The sequence below is a fragment of the Lemur catta genome, chromosome 17 (assembly GCF_020740605.2).
Source record: "Lemur catta isolate mLemCat1 chromosome 17, mLemCat1.pri, whole genome shotgun sequence".
Taxonomy (NCBI): Eukaryota; Metazoa; Chordata; class Mammalia; order Primates; family Lemuridae; genus Lemur; species Lemur catta.
This window is the reverse complement of record NC_059144.1, coordinates 1,202,491-1,228,225: the sequence shown is the minus strand read 5'-3', so window position 1 is coordinate 1,228,225 and position 25,735 is coordinate 1,202,491. Positions and strand designations below refer to the sequence as shown.

Genomic DNA, 25,735 nt, shown 5'->3' with positions numbered 1-25,735 from the left:
ATAATTGAATGGATAGATGGATGGATGAATGAATGAGCGAATGAAACTCCAGGGAAGAGGATGACGATTCTGGGAGGTCAATTGCCGTTCAATATAAGGAAGACTATTTGAGTGTAAGCATTAGCTGGTGACGGAAGGGCACACTCTGAGAGATGCTAAGCCTCCCAGCCCTAGGCATGTCCAGGTGGGGGCCAGATGGCCACCAGTCGTGATGTACTGGAAGCGTCTTTGCTTGAGATGGAGATGTAGACTAAATCTGTGGAAACTTTCACCTCTGAGAACCTATGGCTCAAGATTCTAGATTCCTAGGAGGGACCTGGGTGCCTAACATAGGGGAGAGGTCCTTCTGCCAACGCTGGGTGAGTACCCTAGGCAGTTTTTGGATTATTCTCGAGTAATGTAGCTAGTATACGTTCTAATTGGTTCTAATTTATTACGTTTTTCTTTGTGGTTGAGTGATGAAATGATGATAATAATTACATCCCACTTATAGAACTTTCTAGGTGTGGGACACTGTTGTAGGTGATTTCTATGTAAAACTCATTTAATCTCCTGAACACCCATATGAGATAGGCAGCATTATTATCATCCACATTTTATAGCAAAGAGACTGAAGCACACACAGGTCAGTTAAGTTATTGCCCAAGGTCATCAACTAAGAAATGGTAAAAGACGGGGTTTGAAGCTAGACAGCTGGCCTCCATGGTATTCTATGTTCTACTGTCTTTAGAGCATGATTTTTGTCAATGTTCCATGGACATCCAAAATTGTATACTATTTTTTTGAGGCATGCGAAGTTTTATATATATGTAAAAGAAAATTTGTTGATTGTGTGATTCAGTTCCTCTATGTCTTTACTTACATTTTGTCTACTTGATCTGTCTAGTTCTGAAGCTTTGCATTCTATTTTTTAAAGAGTAGCAGTTAAATACATAAAGAAAAAACTATTTTATTTGGTCACATGTGTGACTGTCGTATCTTCCTCATATATCATGTCTTTTATTATATGGAATGTTAAAGGTGGAATGTTAAGGTCATTACATTAACTTTAAATTCCATATGGGCTGATATTACTATTGCTATTTCTATTTTCTTTTGTTTCCATTGCCTGGTTCCTTTTTGTCCACCTCCTTTATTTTCAACCTTTATTACTTAGTTAAAAGTATGATTTGTGTAAAGAGCATATAGGTAGATTTTATTTTTAATTCAATCTTCCCATCCTTACTAGTTAATGGGAGGATTTAGATCATCCTAATTTACTGTAATGATTTATATACTTGATTTTGTTTCCATTTTTCTTTATAATAATTATAATGATATATTTTAAATTACTACCCCTTCATTTTTCTCTTATGCATATTTGCCTTTTTTGAACATTTGGAAGATTCTGTGTGCTTTTCTATTTCATTAATGGCCATCTTCCCTTCCCTTGCTCTCATAATCAAATGCATATTATTTCATTCTTATCTGAAAACAAAATACCAAATGTGTCCCGCAGCAAGACACACGTTTTGCTCTAAGATGCTCTGTTGTTCCCACTTTCCCTCTACCTAATGAGATGACACCTCCAGTGGATATTTGCTTCCCTTTTCCTCTCCTGTCTTCCCCCACCTCTTTTCCCATCTCTTTATTATGAGGACTTTGAAAGGTTTTTCTTCTCTGTTCCTCACACAATCCTTCTCCAACTTATAGGTTTTGTAGAGGTGGTTTCATATTTAGTAGAATTCCCCCTTAAAATGTTTATTCAGTATGACAAGTCTTTATAGAGCATGTAAATTGTACATTCCTAGGCAGTTTATCTTCTTCCATTTGGATTTCATTTCTCATCTTCTTTTCTTTCCTATTAATCTAATTATCTATCTACTTGACTGTCCACCCACCCATTCACCCATCCACCCACCTATCTATCCATCCACCCACCCATCCATACGCCCATCCACCCATCCATCCACCCAACCACACACTCATCTACCTACCCACCCATTCATCCACTCGTCTCCCCACCCATCTACCCACCCATCTACCCATCCCCCCACCCATCTACCCATCCATCTCCCACCCATCTACCCCCCCATCCACCAACCATCCACCCACCCATCCATCCACTCATCCATTCATCCATCCACCTACCCATCCTTCCATCCACCCACCCATTTACCCACCCATCCACCCATCCATCCATCCACCCATCCATCTATCCATCCACCCCTTATACCCCCACACACCCTCCAATCTTTTGCAAAGTTGATTACTCACTATTATTTCTTCTTCTCCTCATTTTGAGGTCTCTCTTCCAGTTCGATGGTTATTTGGTTAAAACCCTTTGTCAGACAATTTATGTGGATAATATTTTTCTCTCACCCTCAGATCTCTGTTCCACAGTCCCCTCCTTTCCTGGTCATCCACCTTCAACCTCAATCCCCTGCCGTGCTTTACTTTTCTTCATGCACTTAGCATTTCCTGACATTCTTTATATGTTTATTATTTGTTTGTTTATTTTCTGTCTCCACTATTAGAATGTTAAACTCCCCAAGGGCAGATAGTCTCTTTTATTGATCTTTATATCCCCAGTGACTGGGACAGTGGGTAGCCCATAGTTGGTGCTCAACAAATAATTGTTGAATGAATTACATTTTGCATATTTTCAAATGTCTTTTTGCCTTTTGCCTAGATTAGTGGGCAGCATCCCAGCTGGGAATAAGGTGTTTGAGCTGCAGCCCTTTCCTTGCAGTGGACTCTTCCACTGTATTGTGGTTTCCAATACTGCATAGAAGAAGTCTGGTCTGGTGCTACCTCATCCCTCTAATGTTTTGCGCACACCCCAATTTACGCAATATTATACTTGTGTATTTTTGTTTCTCCAGCCATCTTATTTCTTTATCTTTGAGCTCCTGGGACAATGCCTCATTTATAATAGGAGTCCCCATAATATTTGTTGCATAAATAACTGGGTGAATGAATCCTTGGATAGATGGATAAATGAAGGAGGGAAAGACTTCGAGAGTGTGAGAAAATATGTGACATATTTATTACAGAATGCTTGAAATGTCAACCACAGAGATCTAGACCAGTGGTTCTCAAAGTAGGGTCCCCAGACCTACCACATCAGCCCCACCTGGGAACTTGTTAGAGATACAGATTTGGGGCCTGCACCCAGACCCATTGACTCAGAAGCTCTGGGGGTGGGGCCCAGCAATTTGTGTTTTAACAGCCCTCCATGTTCAATTTTGAGAACCACTGCTGTAGACTATCCTTATCCTCTGCATGGGATTACTGAGGCCAGGAGCAGGGAAATGACTTGTAGGAGCTCACACGTTCCTGGGCACAGCTGGGACTGGGCATAGCTAGGACTAGTGCCCAGGTCCCCAGGGCTCCAGGCCTGTGCTCCTGCCACCCAACCAGGCTGCCTCACCTCATCTTGCTATTTCTTTTTGTAATCAAAACCAGCCATGCATTAGTGAAGCCATTTCAAAGCATTGGGATCGAATCTCCACTCTTACAAAGTTTCTGATTTCACTGGGGTTTTTCCAGGGTTTAAAAAAATGTGACTTAGAGTTGTTTCTATAAAACTTTGAGCAATGGAAACGAGCCAGGCAACTGCATTACTTTTCACTGGAGGCTTCTCAGGCTGGGGCTGTAATGTCATAGCTCACTGTCACGGCTCATCCCGCCTCTCTGCTCAGGGCCTTGACACGCATCACACGGGCTCTGTTGCCTCCTGTTTGTGGAAGAGAATGTGTGGACGGTGGTCCGTGTTGGCCTGGGAGAGGGATGAGAACTTTGACATAGATCAGGACCCCATGGTCACTGCGTTTTTCTCACTGATGCTTTCGTTTGTCACCAAGAGTCTTTTTAGTGTATTTTGTATATTCCTTTAGAGTCTTATGCATTTTTTTTGTTGGTTTGTTCTTACTTTTTGGTCAAAACCGTGCTCATTATACCATCAAAGGTTGCCTCCTGTCTTCACTTCCTCACACAGGCCCTTTCCAGGCCACTGCCACAGACCTCCTACCCCTCATTTTTTAAAAAACAAACTTTCTATTTTAGAAAAGTTTTAGATTTACGGAAAAGTTGCAAGGGTCATGCAGAGAGTTCCTGTATACCTGCGTAACTTGCACCCTCTGCACCTTTATTCTTCAGAGAGTGGGATTTTAGCGTTAGAGAGCTGAGATTTCTGAGCAGAAGAGTAACACTCTTCGATTGATCGTTTTTAGAAAAATTTCTAGAGGCCTTATGTTGATTCAACCAAACTTTATAGAATGTATGTCATTTGTAAAACTCTGGGATATGCATGGGCTAGGTACAGTGATGCACACGACACAATGCCCGCATTCTAGTTTCAGCTAATCAGCCCAATAGTAGAATTTATTTTATTAATATATTTTTAATTGTGGTAAAATATACATAACATAAAATTTACCAACTTACCCATTTTTAAGTGTACAGTTCAGTAGTGTTAAGTACATATACATTATTGTGCAACCAATCTCCAGAACATTTTCATCTTGCAGAATTGAAACTCAGTGCCCATTAAATACTAACTCCCCACCCCCTCCCCCAACCCCTGGCACCCTCGAGTCCACTTTCTGTCTCTATCTTAAGATACTTCATATAAGTGAAATCCTACAGTATTGTCCTTTTGTGATTGGTTTATTTCACTTAGCATAATGTCCTCATGGTATGTCCATGTTGTATCATGTGTCAGAATTTCTTTCCTTTTGAAGGCTGAATAATATTCGATTATGACTGAGTCGCCTACTGCTGAAAATACAAAAAAAAAAAAAAAAAGATAATATTCGATTGTATGTCCACACCACATTTTGTTCATTCATCTGTTGGTGGACAGCAGGTCCACCATTTAGCTATTGGTAACAGTGCTGCTATGAATATGGGAAGCAAATATCCCTCCATGTTCCTGCTTTCAATTTTTTCAGGTTTATGCCCAGAAGTGGAATTGCTGGACCATATAATAATACTTTTAATTTTGGGGGGACCCTCCATATTTTTTTTGATAGTGGCTGTACCATTTTCCATTCCCATTGAGGGTGCACAAGGGTTGCAGTTTCTCTATGTGTTCACCAACACTTGTTATTTTCTGTTTTTTTCTTTTTATTTTTTTTATATTAGCCTCCTAATGAGTATGAGACAGTATCTCATACTTTTGATTTGCATTTGCCTAATGATTAGTGATGGACATCTTCTCATGTACTTGTTGGCCATTTTATATCTTCTTTGGAGAAAAGTTTATTCAAGTCATTTGCCCATTTTTTAATTAGTTTTTTTATTGTTGTTGACTTGTAGGAGTTCTTTATATATTGTAGATATTAATGAATTATCAGATATATAATTTGAAAATGTTTTCTCCCATTATGTAGGTTGTCTTTTCACTCTCTTGGTAGTGTTCTGAGATGCACAAATTTTTTTCATTTTGATGTAGTTCAGTTGATCTATTTTAACTTTTGTTGCTCATGTTTTTGGTGTCACGGCCAAGAAATCATTGCCAAATCCAATGCCATGAAGCTTTACCCCTATGTTTTCTTCTAAGAGCTTTATACTTTTAGCTTTTATATTTGGTCTTTGATCCATTTTGAGTAAATTTTTGTACATGGTGTAATGTAAGGATCCAACTTCATTCTTTAGCATGTGGATATCCAGTTTTCCCTACACCATTTATTGAAAAGACTGCCCTTTTCCCATTGAATGGTCTTGACATGCTTGTCAAAAATCATGTGACCATATATGTGAAGGTTTAAAAAATAATATAATTTATAGGAACACTCATACACTGTTGGCAGGACTGCAAACTAGTACAACCTCTGTGGAAACTAGCATGGAGATACCTCAAAGAACTAAAAATAGAACTATCATTTGATCCAGCAATCCCACTACTGGGCATCTACCCAAAGGAAAAAAAGATATTCTATGAAAAAGACATCTGCACTCAAATGTTTACAGCAGCACAATTACAAAGATGTGGAAACAACCCAAGTGCCCATCAATACATGAGTAAATTAACAAAATGTGGTATATGTATACCATGGAGTACTACTCAGCCATAAAAAATGAACTACCTATTATGTTATCCTGGATGGAGCTAGAGCCCATTATTCTAAGTGAAGTATCCCAAGAATGGAGAAACAAGGACCACATGTACTCACCAGCAAATCAGTCCTAATTGATCAACACTAATGTGCACAAATGGGAAGTAGCATTCACAGGGTGTTGGGCAGGTGGGAGGGGGAGGAGGGGATGGGTAAATCCACACCTGATAGACGTGGTGAGTGCTGTCTGGGGGATGGGCATGCTTGTCAGTGGTGCAAAGGCAATTTATGTAACCAAAGCATTTGTACCCCCATAATACTCTGAAATTTAAAAAAATAAGAAAAGATGAGAACTGACAGTTAACACAAAAGGCAATGTAAGTGGCTTAATAAACATTTTTAAATATTAAAAAAAATAATACATTTTGAAATAACATCAGTGCATATTAACATGTGGATGTGTGTGTTTCTACCTCTCCGCCCCCCAAGTTTAGGTAGCATCACATTGTTTGCCGTCATTACCATCATCCTGGGAGGCCTTAAAGTTGGATACTTTGTTGGATTTTCGAAATGTTTATCAGCCACTGAAGGAGTCTTCCCTGTCACACACGCGGTGCATACTCTGCTGCAGGTAAGCTACTGTTGTCTATTTGCACTGTCTTGGTTCCCGTTACGTGGTTCCCAGGGCATATAAAAACCTGTAACGTCAAAACATCCAGCAAGTGGGGCCAGAGCGAGCAGCTGCAGACGGCCCAGCAAGTCCCAGGGGAACTGTCGTCCCTCTCTACGGCTCAGTTCTCCCTCCACCTCCGCTGCAGAATGGGACTCTGTCCCGTCGGCAACCTCTGTGAGGATGCTGGGAGGCAGGACATAGAATGATAAAGACTCTGGTTTGGAAATTCTGCCAAGCCCGAGTCTACCAGAGAAGGCTTGGAGGAATTTCTTTTTGTTGGTGAGATAGAATTCCCATGCCATGTGAATCGCCCATTTACAGTATACAGTTCAGTGGTTTAGACTGTACATGGAGTTGCCCAACTATTGCCACAATCAATTTTAGAACATTTTTATCACCCCCCAAAAGAAACCTCATTCCATTTCAGGGTCATGGAAAGACTTTTTGTTTGCCCACTTGTGGATTAAAATCTTTTAGAAATGTATAAAGATGTTTTCCCCAGCAATGGTGAACTTGATGTGGATTGGTGAACTAAGAAGTAAAGATTTGATCACTAGAATTTAAAAGTATATCTTAGAGTCAGAAAAATCTCATGGGTAAAAAGAATCCTGGATGGGCCTCCAGTGTAGCATCCATCCTTGGCAGGAATCCCTGGTAGTGGCTGTCAGAGTTAGGGGGGATCCCCGTTGCTCTAATGACAAAAGGGATAACCAATATTTCTGTGGCATGTTGGAGCATGCAAAGCACTTTTCACTCATCTCTTCGTGCAGTCCTTCTGATGGCTCCACAAGAACAGATGTTGGATTGTCATTCTCTTTTTTCTTCTTTTGTATTCTATGGATTGAGGTTGACAACATGACGTTCTGATATCCTACACATAGTGAAGTGATTGCTACAGTCAAGAAAATTCACATACCTGTCATCATATCACATAGCAGTTACCTTTATTTTTTGTTTGTTGGTTGGTTTTTTGTGGTATGAGCCCCTAGAATCTACTCTCTTAGCAAACTCCCGTGTACAAGGCAGTGGTAACCGCAGTCTCACGCTGTGCGCTAGCTGGCCAACTGTCCGTCCTGCGATCCCGCAACTGTGTGCGCTTTGACCAGCATCTCCCCATTTCAGCCCCTCCAGCCACCATTCGACTCTTTGTTTCTATGTATTCGATTTTAAAAACCTTTTTTGGATTCCACATACAAGTGAGATCACGCAATATTTTTCTTTCTGTGTCTGGCTCATTTCACTCAGCGTAATGTCCTCTAGCTATACCCCTGTTGCAGATGGCAGGGTCTACCCTCATTTTTTTCTAAGGAAAAAGTTCGAGCTCGCAGAAGACAAGTGACTCTCTCAAAGTTGAGGCTGAGACACAATGATTATTTTCCTCCTGACAAGTCACCCTGGAAGACCATGGGCTTGTTCTAGTGATACCGTCATTGCTCAGAATGTTTTTGGGTTTCCAGTTTGAGGATGCCCTTAGACATAGTTTTCCAGCTTCATAAAGCCAATGATGCCAGTTTTAAAACTCCATCTTTTATCCAAAGTGATCTTCAGTTTTTATACCCAGTTGACTTACCAGATGGCTCCAGATGACCTTAGAATGTTTCTCAAGGTCAAACATATTCTCCCGCGGTGAAGCTGTCCGAGAGGACATGCCAAATGAGCCCGGAAGCACGTTGGCTCAGTGGCAGCATGGTGGGATAGGTTGAGGGCTTGCTGGCGGAAGGCCAAATTTGAAGGGGCTGCCTTGCATTTGAAAGTTGTTATGGGCTGAATTGTGTCTCCCTCAAATGCTTATGCTTTCACCCTGGTCCTCAGTACCTCAGAATGTGACTGTATTTGGAGGTAGGGCCCTTTGGACATGACTGAGGTTAAATAGGGTCATCAGGGTGGCACTAATTCAATCTGGTGTTCTTATAAGTAGAGGAGATTAGGACACAGACAGTCACAGAGGGACGACCATGTGAGGACAGGGAAGGATGCGGCTGTCTACAAGCCAAGGAGAGAGACGTCAGAAAGAACCAACCCTGAAGACACCTGATCTTGGACTTACAGCCTCCGGAACCTTGAGAAGATGGGTTTTGTATTGAAGCTGCCAGTCTGTGGTTCTGTGTTATGGCAGCCCGAGCTGCCTAGTCGAGAGTTAGCCAGCCACTCATTCCAGGGGAGCCAAGTCCCATGAAGTTAGAGCCGATGGCAATGGCAGTGACAACGTGCAAAGTGTTAGTGAGGCCAGAAAGAACTGAGTTCATTCATTCACGCACTCGTTTACTCATCCCGCCCATCTTTAAGTACTAGGCAAACACTGTTCTCGCTATTAGCTGCAAGAGAGTGTCATATGCAGTGTCAGCACAAAAGCAGGCGGTGACAATGCTAGGCTCAGAGTGACAAGGGTTTGGCAACTTGGGGTGAGGGGTGGCCTCGGCCAGGGAAGTGCCCCATGGCTGGCTGTGCATGAGGGAGCAGCACAGGGTCAGAGGCCACTGGAAGAAGCGTCCGTGGCACGTGCGGTCTTTGTGCACCATGGGGAGGGGAGCACATGTGGGCCGTGGTGGAGAGGAGGCCAGGGTGGGGGGTGTAAGCTGGACCCACAGTCTGGTGTGGGGCTTGTGAGCTTGGACTCTGGTCAGACTGCCTGGCTCTGGCTCTGACCAGCAGTGTGACATCCAGGAAATTACTCCCCCTCTCTGAGCCTCCTGGGGATAGTCACAGTACTTACTTCATGGGTTTGCTGTGAGGATTAAAGGTGCTGGTGTCTGGATAGCACTTTGCACAGGGCTGGGCTCGCAGCAGGCGCTACGTCACGGGTAACCGCCCCCTGGGAGCTTGGGCTCCACCTGGAGGGTGAGGGGGAGCCACTGAAGGCTTGAGGTAGATGAGTGACCTGGACAGAGGTGAATTTTCAAAATATCACTCTTATTTGGTGGGTTGGAGAGCTCTGTCTTCCTAATTTAAGGCTTTTTTATTGGCTGGTCAATCAATTAATCATTCTATACCTTTCGGACACTTACTACTACATGCTTTTGCTGCATTAGATGACTGGAGAATGACAAAATTAGTTTTAAAAAACAAAATAGTGCTTCAGGTTCGGTTCTAAAAAATAGAGTATTTATTTATTTATTCTAAAATTGTGGTAATTATGCAAAAGCTGCAGATACCAGGATGAAATGATTTTTGTTTGACCCGGACAGAATAGGGCTGGGAAGCTCTGAGGAGACCTATGCTTCCACTTCTGAGACAATGGTTTCCAAGGACTTTCTAGAACCCTTCATGCCCGTACTGCTTTGATAAGGCGCGTCACCAGACATCGGTCAGCACTGCAGTGACTCAGAGAGGTTTTCAGAACACTTGCCCAGTAAGGACATTTCCACCAATGAATTGACAACAACACTAGTTTTGAACCTCTAGAACCAATGAGTGAAATGAAAGACCAGCCCGAATCAATTTTCTTCTTTATTTAAAGCACTCAACATTTGGTTTCTGGCCACTGGTGCAGAGTAACCGTTCAGTGGATATTTCTTGGATGAACCTGACATATGTGATATAAGCCAGTTAGAGGCTTTGTGACAGGCATGCTACCACCCCCACACCCTTCCCACAGCAGACATCATCAATCAATCGCAGCACTGTTTTCTGCTGAACTGCGAGGCTTTCACCTGCTTTACAGCACAGTGCTCTTGGATTGCTGTCCCCACTGGGAAGTGGTACTGCCACCTGAGATGGGATGGGAGGTCACTGATGTCCCCAGCATTTTCCCAGACCTTTTCTTTGAGATTTATAGCTTCTCAGGTTTGCAAATATAATGATCTTTTTCCCACTGACATATTTTTCTTTTCTTTATTTCCATCTAGGTATATTTTCTTTGGGGGCATGCAAAGGATATTATCCAGTCTTTCAAAACACTAGAAAGGTAAAAATTGTGGGTGATTTCTTTATATGTTGAATTTATAATTTCATTTAGAACAAACAAAACTCATTCCTGCCAGCTTGCTTGGGTCATAAAAACTGAGACCAACTGTCCACTCAGTTCTGACAGCAAAGCCCTCACTCTCTGCCTTCTGTCCCTTCCCGGGGAAAGCCCTGGAAGTAGCATGGTGTGGGTTTGAATTTTGATTTTGACTCTGCATCTTAGACACTTCCCCTCTAGGACCCCTGGTCTCCTCATCTGAAAAATGGAGACAAAGGGAAGACAACACAATTTCTTTTTTAAGCCTCAGAAGAGCCTGGTGGAGACATTCTCCTCAAAACAAAGGTCAGATTAACAAGCGAAAAGCCAGCAGAAGTTTATTGGAACATGCTGCACCGGTCACATGGGAGAGGCCTCAGTTCAAAAGCATCTCTCTCAAGGCAGCGGTTTAAAGAGTATTTGAGCAAAGAGCCACACACCTGTAATGACAAGACTAAGGCAGGTTTGCTCTCAGATTCCCCATCCCTGCTAGAGCCAGTTTCTGAGCTGAAAAAAACCCAGAGCTGTCCCAGCGAGACGGGTAGAGGAGGAGGAGAGGTAGTGAGAGGATTGCTGTCCTGCCATCAGGCAAGCGTGGCACAGGCAGAGGAATATTCTGGTTTCCTTCAGGGACAGTAACGTAGCTGCCTCTGAGGACCACATGAGGTAGTTGATGACAGCATCACAGAGCAGGCCCTCAGGAAGTGCTGGGTCTGTCCCTATCTCTGTCCCCTGTGCTCTCAGGTGACTGTGAGGCTCAAAGGAGAGAATCCCCGGGATAACAGGGTGAGCGACCTAAATGCAAGGCGCTGGTGTCCCGTGAGACAGTGCTACGCGCCCACACAGATAATCAGCATGTGTACAGAAGGGCCCTTGTCACGAAACTCTCAAAGAGGAACAGAAAACTCCCCAGTACTACTTAAAATGACAACTGACATTTGAAAGATGAATTTATGTATGATCGCTGGATGGAACTGTTTCAATTGACCACTGAAACAGAAACAAATTTCAGCAACTTCATTAGCCAAAAAGGGTCAACGTCAGCCAGCATTTGGACACCTTTTGAGGCCCTACTGTGTGCAGGGCTTGCTGTCAGGCACAGCTGGGGATACGCAGTGATGATAACCCAGGTATCCTCAGCTGTGGGAGTGGCATCCTGCAGGTGGCACTGGGCAGCCTGTGTCATCCTTGGCAGTGACCTTTTACCCCAGTCCTAGTAATACCAGAAGCCCTGCTCCTGGCCCGAGGGGAGCAAGGGAGGGGCCAGAAGTGTGTGCTAATGCTGCTTCCTGCAGGGGAGGGCAATGGACAAATGAGGACCCCCAAAAATGACTTTAATTGTCCCTTAGAGCTGGACGAAGACTTCCACGTTCATCTATCATCCCATTCAATTCACACACAGCTCTTGTCCTCATTAAATAGACGGGCAGCAGGCTCCAGCAGGTTGGGACCTGCCCCAGGTTGCCAGAGTGCCAGTGTCAGGCCTGAGACTCCCACCCCGGCTGTCCCCTTTCGGGGCTGGGGCGTGAGGAGTGTGCCCAGGCCTCGCCTGCTCTCCCGCAACTTGGGAGGCTACAGTTAGATTCAGGACTCCCCATGATGACTCTTACGAACGGGATGTTCATTCCTCTCCTGCCCGATCCTGTGATGAAGCCCTGACCTCCAGAGGAGTCCTGGAGGTGAGGCCTTTGAGAGTCGGTTGGGTTTAGATAGGGCATGAGGGCGGGGCCGCCAGGGCAGGATTAGTACTCTTATAAGAGGAGGAAGAGACACCGGAGATCTCTCTCTCTCTCTCTCTCAAAGAGAAGATCTTGACTCAAAGCCCGAGACCAGGGTGCAGCAGGGCTGCCGTCGGGGAGGGCTCTCCTGCTGGCTGCAGACGGCGCCTTCGAGAGAACGCGAGCTCGGGTGTCTCTTCTCTTTTCCATGAAGTTACCAGCACCCCTGGATCAGAGTCCCGCCCTTCTGACCTCATTTAGCCTTAATTACCTCCCTAAAGGCCCTGTCTCCAAATACAGTCACACTGGGGATTAGAGTTTCAACATGTGAATTCGGAGCAGGGAGTGGGGACGCAATTCTGTCCCTAACACCTACTGTTGGATATTTAATTTGTCTGAAAGTGTTTGTTGTTATTATAAGTAGTACTGTGGTGAACATCTTCAGTCAAAAATATTTTTGAACATCTTTAATTATTTTCTTGGGTTAGAGTCCTAGAATTGTTGGCATGAAGGGCGAGATATTGTCAACAAATGCGGGTTGAGCAGATTGTCCCCAGAACCCCTGCTGAATCATATTAACTCTCGCATTAAAAAGCACTTCCTTTTACATGCTACTTACGAGGCTCTCTCGCACAGTGGCCCTGTCAGTTGGCGACAATAGGTATGATCATGACTCTCACTTAGCAGATGAGGAAACTGAGGCAAATGAAGCAAACGCCCAGGGCCAGGCAGCCTTTGTGGGACCTGAATGCTGACGGTGACTGTGGCGGCTGCCAGCTGGTTGGGCTGGAAAGTCCCCCTCTGTGCTCGGCCACTAATTTAATCAAAGCCTCAGGACGTGCGGGTCCATGTCCCTCCAGGCACACGGGTCTGTGGCCGTGCTGCCCGGGTCCGCAGCCACCAGCCGCCAGCCGCAGGGGGCTTCTGAGCCCGTGGAGTGTGGCCGGAGCAAACAGACATGTGCTGTGTCAAGTGAACCCCCAGATCTTGGAGATTAGAATGAAAACAGAATGTAAAATATCTCAATAATAATTATTTTGATATTACTACATGTTGACATGATAACTTATTAGATGATTTGGTTTAACAAAATATTATTAAGATTATTTTCACCTATTCTTTTTTATGGTTTTAAAAATGTAACTACTAGAAAATTTAAAATTACACAGTCGGCTCCCATCTGTGTCCTGCATTCTCTTCTTATCGGACAGCTCTCTCTAGGCTGTGTACCCGACGTTCGCCACCAGGACCTTGCATCTGAGGGGACCCAGTGGGACTGGGCCTAGGCTTGCCTTGGCCTTGCTTGTTGAGTGATTGGAGATGAGTCTCTCTCTGCTCTGGGCCTCTTTCCAAAACTGGAGACTGAACAGTTTGAGCCAGATGAGGGTTTAGTTTCATTTATCTTGTTTTGTTTCTAGGGCAAAGTGTTCAACATTTTTGTATTTCTTACTACCTTTAGATTTTAGATTGAGACTTTTCTAGAAAAATCAGATTTAGCAATCCCAAAAGAACATGGCAACAAAGGGCGAGAGCTGAGTCAAGGTTGCGCCCTGTAGGTGGGGGCTGGGCCCTCCATTTGCCACAGTCCCCACTACTCCCTAGTGTCCGCTAGACATGCTTTATTCATTGACATTTCCTGCCAGGCCCTGAAGGCTTCTGAACTTGCCACCCCTGGACTTACTGTTTTCTTCTGATCTTTTGAGCCACCATTCCACCACACCACACTTTCAGTACATACAGACCGTTTCTCATCTGAGAATTTCCCTTGCTGGTTTGAGTCCTTTTCTTGTCCCGGAGGCAAGGTTTAGAGGGACAGGGGTTCTAAAAGTAGAGCTGGAAACGTGAATTGAGATCAGAAATGGCTCACGGAAGCCTTGCCTGTGTTGAGGTCTTGGGTGGCTGGATCCGGGTGTGGGAAAGGCAGTGGGGCATGGGGAAGTGACACCTGCCTTAGCTGGAAGAGAGGAGGCTGCCAGCTCACAGAGAGCTTGCACGGCAGAGCGGTTTGCAGCTGTGGGTGGAATCGCCTACCTCCTTGAGTTCCGTGGGCCTGGGATTGGACAATGCCATTGGGACCAGGAAAAAGGAGAGAAGAAAGGGGAGCTGTGTACATTATGAGTAAAAGAAAAGCCAGCCGGTCGGAGGCAAACGACATTGTCTGCGTTTGTCAAAGGCTCTATAGGACCCCGCCCAGATGCCTCGGGGAAGGCTGGCGTGACCTATGGCAACTGGGCAACATCGGGGGCACACACCTGCCTCTCACACCCCTGGGTTTCTGTTTCTTTCTCCAGCTGTGCCTGGACATTATGCAGCTGCCAAGAGAAGTCAGGGTTCAAATGAGGCAGGTTTTGCCCACAGTTGCTCATGGGGGCCCCAGCAAGGTCAGCTGGGGTGAAAACTCCGAGCAGAGGCAGGGGCAGGGTCGATGACACAGATGCATCATTTTTCCCGTAGGCAGGTCATGGACAGGTGGTCCCTTCGTTGGAAGGGAAGGGAGCATGCTTCCTCGGGGCCTCTGCTCTCCAATTCAGGAGTGATCAGTGCCACAGAAAGTTTTAAAGAATGCCTCTCTCAAATCAGCAGTGTTTGCTGCACCTGCTCCGTGCAAGGCACACTGCCAAGTGCCCTGAAAGCTACCACAGCCTGCAAGCACGGGAACACTTGGAGCAGGCAGTGACCATATGGAAACCGCATTCCCCACGGATCTCTCCTCTGCTACCCAGAGTCCAGTGTCCACCTCCCACTTTGTCCGCCTTTCCACCTTCTGCTGTAGGAGACTGTGGTGTAGAGTCAAGAACAGGATGGGAGTCAGAACAGAATAGCGCTGCTGCTGACTGACTCTTCAAACCCCAGTGTGGCTGCTTTCTTTCTCTATGTGTGACCACGAACTAATTCCTGAACCTCTCTGAGACTCCAGCAGCTCAACAGTGGTGCCTCAGAGCAGGCTCTTTCTAAGTTTCCACTATGCCATCCTCAGTGGGTGGGGGCTCCAGCCCATGTTGGTGGCCTCATGGTCATAAGACAGCTGCCACAACTCCATACTTCATGTCTACATTCAAGGTTGGAAAAAAAAGGGAAAGGGACCATAGCGGACCTTTCTCATTCTTATCTCTTTCATCAAGAAAGCAAAAGCTTTTCAGTAATGTCCAGCAGACTCCACTTCATATGGCACTGGCCAGAATGACCAGGCCTAGCTGCAGAGGAGTCTCTGTGTCTTTAGAGGCAGGTGGTAAGGCAGAGTGGGTGTATCGTGATGCTTGGATTGGCCAACTAATAGTAAGGGTGTACCCACTCTTCACAGCTCCAGTGTCCTCTTTCATCTTTTCCCCACCGTTCTCTCTCTCTTCTTCCCTTCTGGAAAAAGGGTTTGGCGTATGGTGGGATTGACCACCTGCTTTTAGTAAATTTTCATCCCTGTAGCCCTGCTTCCAAGACCCAGTTTCTTTGATGTCCCGTAGACAATAAGCACTGGCAAGTTCAAGATTAAGGCGGAATGCCAAGACTCTGTGGTTTTGGAATATCCCATGACACTGCCCCTCCCAAGCAGACAGGGGACCCTCTCAGAGCCTGAGCTGCCAAGGGTGTGTGTGTGTGTGTGTGTGTGTGTGTGTATGTGTGTATGTGTGTGTGTGTCTGTGTGTGTGTATGTGTGTGTGTGTATGTGTGTGTGTGTGTGTGTGTATGTGTGTGTGTATGTGTGTGTGTGTGTGTGTGTGTGTGTGTATGTGTGTGTGTGTGTATGTGTGTATGTGTGTGTGTGTGTGTGTGTGTGTGTGTGTGTGTGTGTGTCTCACACCATGGGGCTTGGAGCTTTCCCAGAGTCGCTCAAGAACTGAGTCCTTGTCTTTGTCAGGTTTGGGGTGATCCACTCGGTGTTCACCAACCTGCTTCTGTGGGCCAATGGAGTCCTGAATGAGTCAAAACATCAGCTTAATGAGCACAAGGAACGACTCATCACTCTGGGCTTTGGGAACATAACGACAGGTGAGTGGTGAGGAAGGTGAGTGGCTCTTCCATCATGTCGGACCACCATGGAGACCTGCAGGGACCCGGATGTTCACAGACAGGGGCGCAGGGTCCGAAGCACTGCGGGTCCATTCAACTCGGCATGGGCCAGACCGTCCCCGGTTGTTGAAACTCTTACAAAACCTCCCCTAGTCTCTCCTCCTGCCTCATAAGTAGTGTGTGCTGAGCATAATTGCGGGTTTCCTCCACGTGTCAGGGACTTGTACCCAGGGGCTGTCATTTCGATGGCCATCCTCATGGTCCAGTTTGCTGCAGAAATACATGTCTTTGTTTTCAGTGTTGAAAGACTGATGGCTGTTTCTGTTTGTATTTCTGATTAAATCTCTATTGCCCGTTCTATTAAAAGTATGGCTTTAAAAAATTCATAGAAGTTTGATGGTAGGTTGTGGCCAATTGGTTGTGACTCATTTGAAGTTTTTATTGAATTGTATGTGGCTTGTAAGTTTGGCCTGTCTTATTCCCCCTGTTCCTATTTGAGAGCCTGTAGCACTCATCTTTATATATGTTTTTCCAAAATTCTTTGGCATTTATGATATATTGCTTCTATATTGGAACATTCAGTTCAAGGGGAGTGTGGGGTGGAGGAAAGTGCAACATGCTGGGAAGTGGGTGTCCCAAGTTCGTTCCTGTCACATACTAGCTGTGTGCCCTTTGGAAGCTGTTCCACCTCTCTGAGCCTCCCTTTTCTCATTTGTGAATCGAGGGGACCTGAGCCTTGTACTCGCAAAGGTCCTTTCCACCTTTAATGTGCTACAGTCGATGCTCACTGTGTAACCCTGGGCCGCCCTGTAGAGCAGCTTCGAACCCGTTTCCTCATCAGTGGGGTGGAGACAATGAACTCAGGGGCACGTGCTGTATTTCCTCACCGTCCCCAGCTAGCAGCCCATGCTTGGGAAGGTCTTTCTCACTCTTTGGGCCTCATCTCCTCCTCACTCTCAGTATCAGTAACAGCAATGACAACGATGACAAAAGCAAGTTTTTATTAAGCATTTGCTGAGTGCCCGACATTGTCCTCGGCAGCTTCCATGGGCTCATTTAGCGCTTGCCCCTGTATTCCGAGGTAGGCAATATTAACCTCATTATGCGGATGAAACCATCAATCCACAGAGAAGTTAAGTAACTAGCCCAAGGTCACACAGTGACCATGTGGTTGTGCCAGGATTTGAATCCCAGCAATCTGGCTCCAAGTTCCTCTGTGAAAGGTAAGATTAGATTAATTCACTAAAAAAGGACTCCATCAACTCTAATGTTCTGTTAATCCAAACTTTTCTCCTGATTTCTCCTACACAATACTGTATTGAGTTACAGCGGGTGGGGAAATTCCTTAAAAATTGCAAATTGCATAGTGTTCTGCCAAAGTGAGGGTCATTAATGTTACTATAAAGGTTTTCCATCTGATTTATTAGTATATATGTATCATAAGTTAAAACAATGACCAAGTATAAAGAAAAAATCCACAATAATACCTACCCAGAAATACAGTAAATGCCATTAACATTTGGCTATTTCTTTGCAGTGTACTATTTATTTGCTTATAGTTGATTTTATACTGTATATGTATTCAATCTGTTTTTGATTGCAGACTTCAATAAGAAATAGATTTTACACTGCAACACAAATATACACATACCTGTGTGTGTATGTATATATCATGAAATAATACTTAATCTTACTATATCCAAGACAGTCTCAAATTTGTATTGTATTCAATTCCATTCCATTCTAACTTCTTTTATTCCATTGCAAATTTATTCTACTAAAACAATGTTGGTTGCTACCCTCTAAACTGATTTGATAACCTGGTACTGGGTTGTGAACTGCACTTAAAAAAATACTAGACATGTAATTTGTTCTTACTTTTTTCCATTTTCTTTCAACATGAATACTTTCCTATATCATTAAAATATATCTTAATTATAATTTTTTAATGCCTACTTACTATTCCATTGTATGGATGTACTAAAATTCACTTAATTTCTAAATTATTAGACACTAAGGTGTTTTTCTCTCCTTCCTCGCTCCCTCTCTCTCTCTCTCACACACACACACACAATTTTACCTAACTTGTTTTTTTTTTTTGAGACAGAGTCTCACTCTGTTGCCCAGGCTAGAGTGCCGTGGCATCAGCCTCGCTCACAGCAACCTCAGACTCCTGGGCTCAAGCGAACCTCCTGCCTCAGCCTCCCGAGTAGCTGGGAATATAGGCACCACCATGCCTGGCTAATTTTTTTCATTTTTTTTGTAGAGACGGGGTCTTGCTCTTGCTCAGGCTGGTCTCAAACTCCTGAGCTCAAGTGATCACCCTGCCTCAGGCTCCCAGAATGCTAGGATTATGTCGTGAGCCACCACACCCAGCCCCCCACAAAGTATTTTAAAAATAAGTTTAAAAATCACAGATATAAATCATATTCATAGAGAAAATTTAGAAAATACAGGGAAGCAAAACCTACAATAGAAGAAAATCTAGAAGAAAATAAAAATCATCTGTCAGTTTTCTGCTCAGAGATAACCATTGTTGACGTTTATGTCCTTCCAGATTTTTTCTATGTCTGTCTATATATTAATATATCTATTATCTACATGTCCCTTTTTTAATAAAAATGGAGTCATAGTCTTTATCCTCTTTGGCAATCTGCCAAATAAATATGATTTATGTGATGAATGCCCTTTTGGGGATATTCATGCCTATCAATTTAGCCATGACACTAAACATGGTAATAAGCCATGAAATAAAGCTAGTAATCGGGTGGGAAGACTCACACACGCATCCACAGTGGAAACATTTCTCTGTGCTTTTCCGTTTCTGCCACTGCACGTGTTAACCACCCTCCTGTGATCTCCTGCCCCCAGCCTTAGATGACCACACTCCGCAGTGCAACTGCAGCCCCCCGCCTCTCTGCGCGGCCGTCTCCCATGGGATCTACTACCTGTACCCCTTCAACATAGAGTATCAGATCCTGGCCTCTACGATGCTCTATGTCTTGTGGAAAAACATCGGGCGCAAGATTGACGACCATCAGCACCAGAAAATGCAGTTCAAGTCCAGCAGGGTCGTGGTGGGTGCAGCCCTGGGCCTGACTGCGCTGGCCGCCACCATTGGGGTGGTCGTGGTGTACCTGATTCGGATTGGGCGCTCCAAAACCAAGAGCGAGTCAGCACTCATCATGTTCTACCTGTACGCCGTCATCCTGCTGATGCTCATGGGGGCTGCAGGGCTGGTCGGAATCTGGATCTACAGGATGGATGAGAAATCACTAGATGAGTCCAAAAACCCGGCCCGCAAACTGGACTCTGACCTCTTGGTGGGCACTGCCTCGGGCTCCTGGCTCATCTCCTGGGGCTCGATCTTGGCCATCCTCTGTGCTAAGGACCACCCCCCCTACACCTGGTACAACCTGCCCTACTCCATCCTGGTGATTGTGGAGAAATACATCCAGAACCTCTTCATCATTGAGTCTATCCACCGAGAGCCCGAGAAGCTCTCCGAGGACATCCGGACTCTTCGGGTGGTCACAGTCTGCAATGGCAATACCATAGCCCTCGCTTCTTCCTGCCTCAAGGCTGGAGGTGTGGCTGGAGACGTGCCTCCCAAGGGCGCTGACACACCAGGCGCAGCCAATGGGAATACATATCTGAGAGGAGGCTCTGGAAAGGAAGAAGAGGAGAGTGGCTGGGGAGGGACCCCGAGCTCAGCCTGCTGTCCTTGCTTCTTGCAGGGCAACGCCAAAAGAAGAGTCTTGAGGAATATTGCAGCCTTTTTGTTCCTCTGCAATATCTCGGTAATCTGCATCAAGTTATTGGTATTATTTTCAAATCAATTAATCTATTTTCCTTGCCCTTTTCAAATAAGGAATGGAGGCAGCTTGTGATAAAAATACTTTAAGTATCTGGTTAGAAAATGAGCCTTGAAAGTAGACCTACATTCTACAAATTCACCTACGAGGCCCTGCTGTGTCCTGGGGCTGGGCTGGGCACTCAATATTAAAGGTGAGAAGACTCAGTGTCTTTCCTCAAAAAGGTCACAGTATGGTGGAGGAGGGGGTCAAGGAGATTGTAGGATGCATGCTGAGACAGGGCATGTGCCAGGTGTCATAGAAGCAGGGATCCAGAGGGACTTCAGTGGTACAGAGTACTTGCGGTGATGCTCAGTATAAATCAGGAGTCCTTTAGGCTGTAATAGAAAATTTGGTCAGCAATGTCTTCAGTCTTAATGACATCTAATTATCTCACAAGAATTCCAGAGGCTGGCTGCTTGGTGGTGGCCTGGCAGCTGCACCATGTCATCAGGTACCTAAGCACTGTTCATCCATCCACTTGGTCATGCTTGGTGTGGTGCCTGTTGCCACATGGTCACAAGATGGCTACAGCAGCACCAGGCATCATGTCCAGATTTGAGACAGGAAGTAGAGGGGCACCCCTAGCTGCAAGGGAGGCTGGGGACGTGATGGTTTGCTTTCCAGCCTCTATGGTGGAAGGTAGTAAGGGAGAAGAAGGTGTATACTCAGTCACTCACCCAACACTGTCTGCATCAGCAAGGAATGATTGGAAGTTCACCAGGTGGTCAAGGCAGGGAAAAGCATTTTGGGCAGAGGGAACACCATGTGTGACCATGGCATATTTTGGAGCGCCACGTAGTTTAGCATGAATTCCACACGTGTTGAGCAGAACAGCAGAGGGGCAAGAGGAGGGAGTGCTGGTTAGAGGGGCTCTGGCTTGAGCAGGCTTCAGAGCCTGGCTGGAGTCTGTTCTTTGTGTTGAGGGCAACAGAGGACCCTCTCAGATCTGTGTTTTGGAACGACACCCCTGGCAGCAGTGTGCGGGAAGGGTGGAGAGAGCACCAGAAGCAGGATTCTGGGACAGAGGCCCAGGCGGGAAAGGATGGAGCTTGAGCAGGGGCAGGTGCTGAGGGAATGGAGAGCAGAAAAAGGAACAAAGAGCATCGTGTGCTGTTGGGAAGTTTCTGGAGACACACAGAGGAAGGATAGCAGGGCGTGCTGAAAAGGGACAAGCAGACTTTGGCACCACACAGGCCTCTGCAGGGACCGTGGCTGGTGGGAAATGCCCCATCCACGGAGGTGCTCACCCGTCATTCAGGGTGAAGTCTGCTCTGTCACCGCCTCCATGTGACCAGGTGTCCTCCTGTTACCCCATTAGCTCAGAGGGTTTTGAGCTTCCGCCCCCTAATTTCAGTTGGCACATGCCCAGGGGCTGCAACTTTGGATATTTCCCTAAAGCCACAAAATTAGGAGGGTCCCTCTGAAATCAGAAAAGCCATGCATCCCACAAGCAAATCTGATTCCTTCCCTCCTTTTTTCTCCTTTCCCCTCCCTCCTTCCATTCCTTAAAATGCACCCACTGAGTACCTACAGGGGGTCAGGCCCAGCTGTGAGTGATGAGGAGGGTGCAGCAGTGACCAAGGGCTCTGGTCTGCCTCCTATGTCCCCTACAAATCAGGCAACAGAATTAAACCAACCACATGTCATGCCACGAAGTGGAGGAGTGTGTGGGAGACAGCGCTGGGGCCCATGGACCCGCTCAGAGGGAAGGGCTCTCTGAAGTGGCAGCATCAGGCAGGGAGGGGCTGGCCACGCGTGCCCTGGGCAGAGGAGGTGGGATTGAGCTGGTCTGGTCTGAGGAAGAGGAAGAAGGGCCGTGTGGCTGGGGTGAGTGGTGGGAAAGAAAGAGGGGTGGTCAGGAATCTGCTAACAGAGGGCTTTATAATCCCACAGGGGACAGTGGATTCTATTTGAAATGTTCTGGGAAAACTCTGGGGTTTAATCAGGGGAGAGACATGATCCGGTGTCCGTAAGAGGCCAGGCTGGCAGCTGCGTAAGGAATATCCTACGGGGCAGGTGCGGGCCGGGAGACCAGGTGGGAGGCCATCGCGACGGCCTGGGTGAGAGAGGGCCACCTGGACAGGGGAGACGGAGAGACGGGAGGGGCTGAAGCGATTGCTGTGGAGGCACATGGTCGAGGTGGGGGAGGGACTGGTGGCAGGGACAATGTTCCTGACAGTGAGAGGGAAACAGGCCCAACACCTGGCACCTTGATCGAGCGCCTGGGAGGAGGCTGTTGCTGCTCAGATGGGGAAATGGGGAAGGTGGGCTGAGTTTGAGACGTGCTTTAGACACGCCAGTTGCCGGTGGAAAACAGGAGCTTGGAATTCTTGAAGCTAGTCCAGGCTGGGGATTCAGATTGGGAAGTCACAGGCCCGTAGCTGGTATTTACCACGAGGGACTTGGTGAGAGCTCCAGGGTCCTGTATGTAGAGAAGAGAAGGGGACCCGGGGATGAGCCCTGGTGCCAGCCAGCCTTAAGAGGTTGAGCAAGGGATGAGACAGCAAAGGAGACAGGGAAGAACTGGTGGAAGTGGCAGAGGACAGCCCCCGAGAGTCACAGCAGCCGGTGAGCACAGTGGAATGGAGATGCCGTCATCCCAGGACTCGAGGGGTATCTGTTTCAGGCCTCCCCTGGATACGGAAATGCACAGATGCTCAAGTCCTTTATGTAAAATGGGGTAGTATTTGCATATAACTACACACATCCTCCCACATGCTTGGAACCATCTCTAGGTTACTTATGATACCTAACACAGTCACTGCTGTGTAAACAGTTGTTGCACTGTACTGTCTAGGAAATAATGACAAGAAACAATAGTCTGTACATGTCCAGTAGAGACACAACCATCCACTTTATTTTTGGAATATCTTTGATCCATGGTTGATTGAATCCAAAGATGCCCCCAGATGCAGAGGACCGGCTATATATACCAGGGAGTGTCCTGTATGGAGATGTTAATGAAGGCCATGCATATCAGTTAGCTATTGCTGTGTAAGAACTTACCACAAAACTCAGCAACTTAAAACAACATATTAATTATTTCATAGTTTCTCTGAGTCACGGATCCACGTACAGTTTAGCTGAGTGTCTCTGCTCAGGGTTGTTCCCTGGCTGCAGACTGCGGAGAGTTAGCTAGGCTCCCAGCAAAAGTTCGGGTCCCTCAGACAGGGGACGTTGCAAAGGATGGAAAAATAGTAGGAAACAGAAATAAAAATAATGCACAGAGCCAAAGATATAGTTTATAAAGATTTATGAAGATAGATAAAGCAGGGTGCCTGGAAGGTTATATCTCTTCCTGCGGAAGTGCAACCCAGACTGAAGTTTTACACAGATACTTATAGCACAGGTACAGGTCTTCAGTTGCCGAGGGTAACAGGATTTACATAATAATAAGTAGCTTGGTTTAGGGTCAAAGTCTTCTAAAAGGCTACTACAGATCCTTCAACTAAATTTATCTAGGTGAACAAAGGGTTATAAAATCTTCTTAGGGCAAACTTCTAAGTTTTATGATAAGGCTATTACTTCAGCAAAAACAGAGACATCGTGGCTCCGGTTATTGTGTATTAGAACATAGATTTCAGAAGTCAAGCATGAGCTGTCCCTTATGCTATTTACTTTAACCGCATGGTTCCATCTGGGCCGGCTCGGGCAGCATATCTTATGATCAGCTCTCATCTCCGTGGCCTGTCTTTGTTGATCAGCTCCCCATCCCATGGCTCTAGGCAAGACCTGCTTTGTCAAAGCAGGTGAGAGCCACAGGCCTAGACTGCAGCAGGCACCTTGGAATGCAGCGGCTACTGACCATTGAGACGCCCTCCTGAGGCGAGGAAGCTTTTGATAAGTGAACTGACATGTTTACATTTTCCTTTAGGGCAAAGCCTTGCAAGAATCCTGAAATCATATCTGTCTCTAAAAATATACGGGGCATTTCTATAAATCAATATTTCTTAGGCTCAACAGCAGACTGTCGGCTGGGGCTGCAAGCATTCCAAGGCTTGACTTTGAAAGAAGGGGATCTGTTTCCAAACTCACTCCCATGGTTGTGGGCAAGATTCAGCTGAGGGTTGTTGGACTGAGGGTCTGAGTTCCTGTGGACTGTTGGCTGAGACCTCCCTCAGCTCTCTGCCCTGTGGTCTCTCTGTAGGGCGATTTGTCACATGGCAGTTGGCCTCTCTCTTGCGAGAGAGGACGAGCAGGATGGACACCAGATCCTTTTGTACCTAATCGCAGAAGAGACTCCCCATGACTTTTGCCATATCTTGTGTGTTTGAAGCAAATCACTAGGTTCAGCCCAACTCAAGTGGAGGGGACTCCACAAGGGAGTGACTCGAGGAGTTGGGGATCCTGGAGGGACATCCTAGAGGCTGTTGGCCACAGTGTGGCAGTGGAGAAAGCTGCAGAAGTGGCAGCCTGAGGGAGAAGTGGGCCCAGGACTAGTCCCCAAGGAGCCTGCGGAGAGTTAGCTAGGCTCCCAGCAAAAGTTCGGGTCCCTCAGACAGGGGACGTTGCAAAGGATGGAAAAATAGTAGAAAACAGAAATAAAAATAATGCACAGAGCCAAAGATATAGTTTATAAAGATTTATGAAGATAGATAAAGCAGGGTGCCCGGAAGGGGAGGCAGAAGGGGAGGGATCTGGGACAGAGAAGAGGCTGAGAAGGGACCAGTGTGCAAGTCCCAGGAGCAACACAAGTATAATAATAGACTTAGTTTTCATTCTAGCCCTCTCCTACAGGTACTAGTATTCCATCTTACAGATGAAAAAACTGAGGCTCAGTGAGGGTGGTAGGGATGGAGAGAATTGAATGGGTTCAAAAAGCATTCATTCAGGACAGATTGCAAGGAGGGGTGGGTGAGCAAGAGAGAAGGTCCATGGCAGGCTCATGGATTTGATGGTTTCCATACAGATTAGAAATGCTGTGCAGAGTCTCCTTGTCACTTGGACAGGTGTGACTCAGTTTCTATGAGTCCAGGTCAGTGGTGCCTGGGATTTGAGTCGGGCCTCCTAGATGGCTTGGAAGCTACTCACCGTGATAGGCCATTTTCTCTTCTCTTGCAGCTTTGGATACCTCCCGCCTTTGGCTGCCGCCCCGAGTATGACAACGGATTGGAGGAAATTGTCTTTGGCTTTGAACCTTGGATAATTGTGGTCAACCTGGCCATGCCCTTTTCTATTTTCTACCGAATGCATGCAGCTGCCTCCCTCTTTGAGGTCTATTGTAAGATATAATCTGGGTCCACAAGAGACTGAGGAATGAGTGAATGAGAGAGTTCACTGGAGCCACCTGGGAAAGGCCAGGTTGGGCAAATATTGCTCGACAAATATGAGAAGGGCTGCGCTTTGTCTGCAGAGATTGTGTCTCCTGTGGGTTGGAGTTGCTGTCACCCTTGACAAATGTGAGCACGTTAGATCCGAGTCCATCCGAGTCCAGGAGGTGAAAGCTGCTCTTGGTTAGCTCATTCTAATCAAACCCAGATGATTTTATCGTGTTGTAAATG

The 25,735-nt window shown here is 46.0% G+C and overlaps 1 protein-coding gene across 1 annotated transcript in view; it reads left to right on the top strand.

Annotated features, from left to right (window-relative positions):
• Nucleotides 1-25,735, top strand: part of OTOP1 (otopetrin 1) — a 29,084-nt gene extending 3,349 nt beyond the window's left edge. Inside the window, exons 2-6 of the mRNA XM_045528537.1 lie at nt 6,536-6,672; nt 10,560-10,618; nt 16,226-16,356; nt 19,249-20,177; nt 25,296-25,735. Coding sequence (XP_045384493.1) covers nt 6,536-6,672; nt 10,560-10,618; nt 16,226-16,356; nt 19,249-20,177; nt 25,296-25,466 — 1,427 coding nt within the window. The 3' untranslated portion in view covers nt 25,467-25,735. The remainder of the gene's footprint in view (nt 1-6,535; nt 6,673-10,559; nt 10,619-16,225; nt 16,357-19,248; nt 20,178-25,295) is intronic.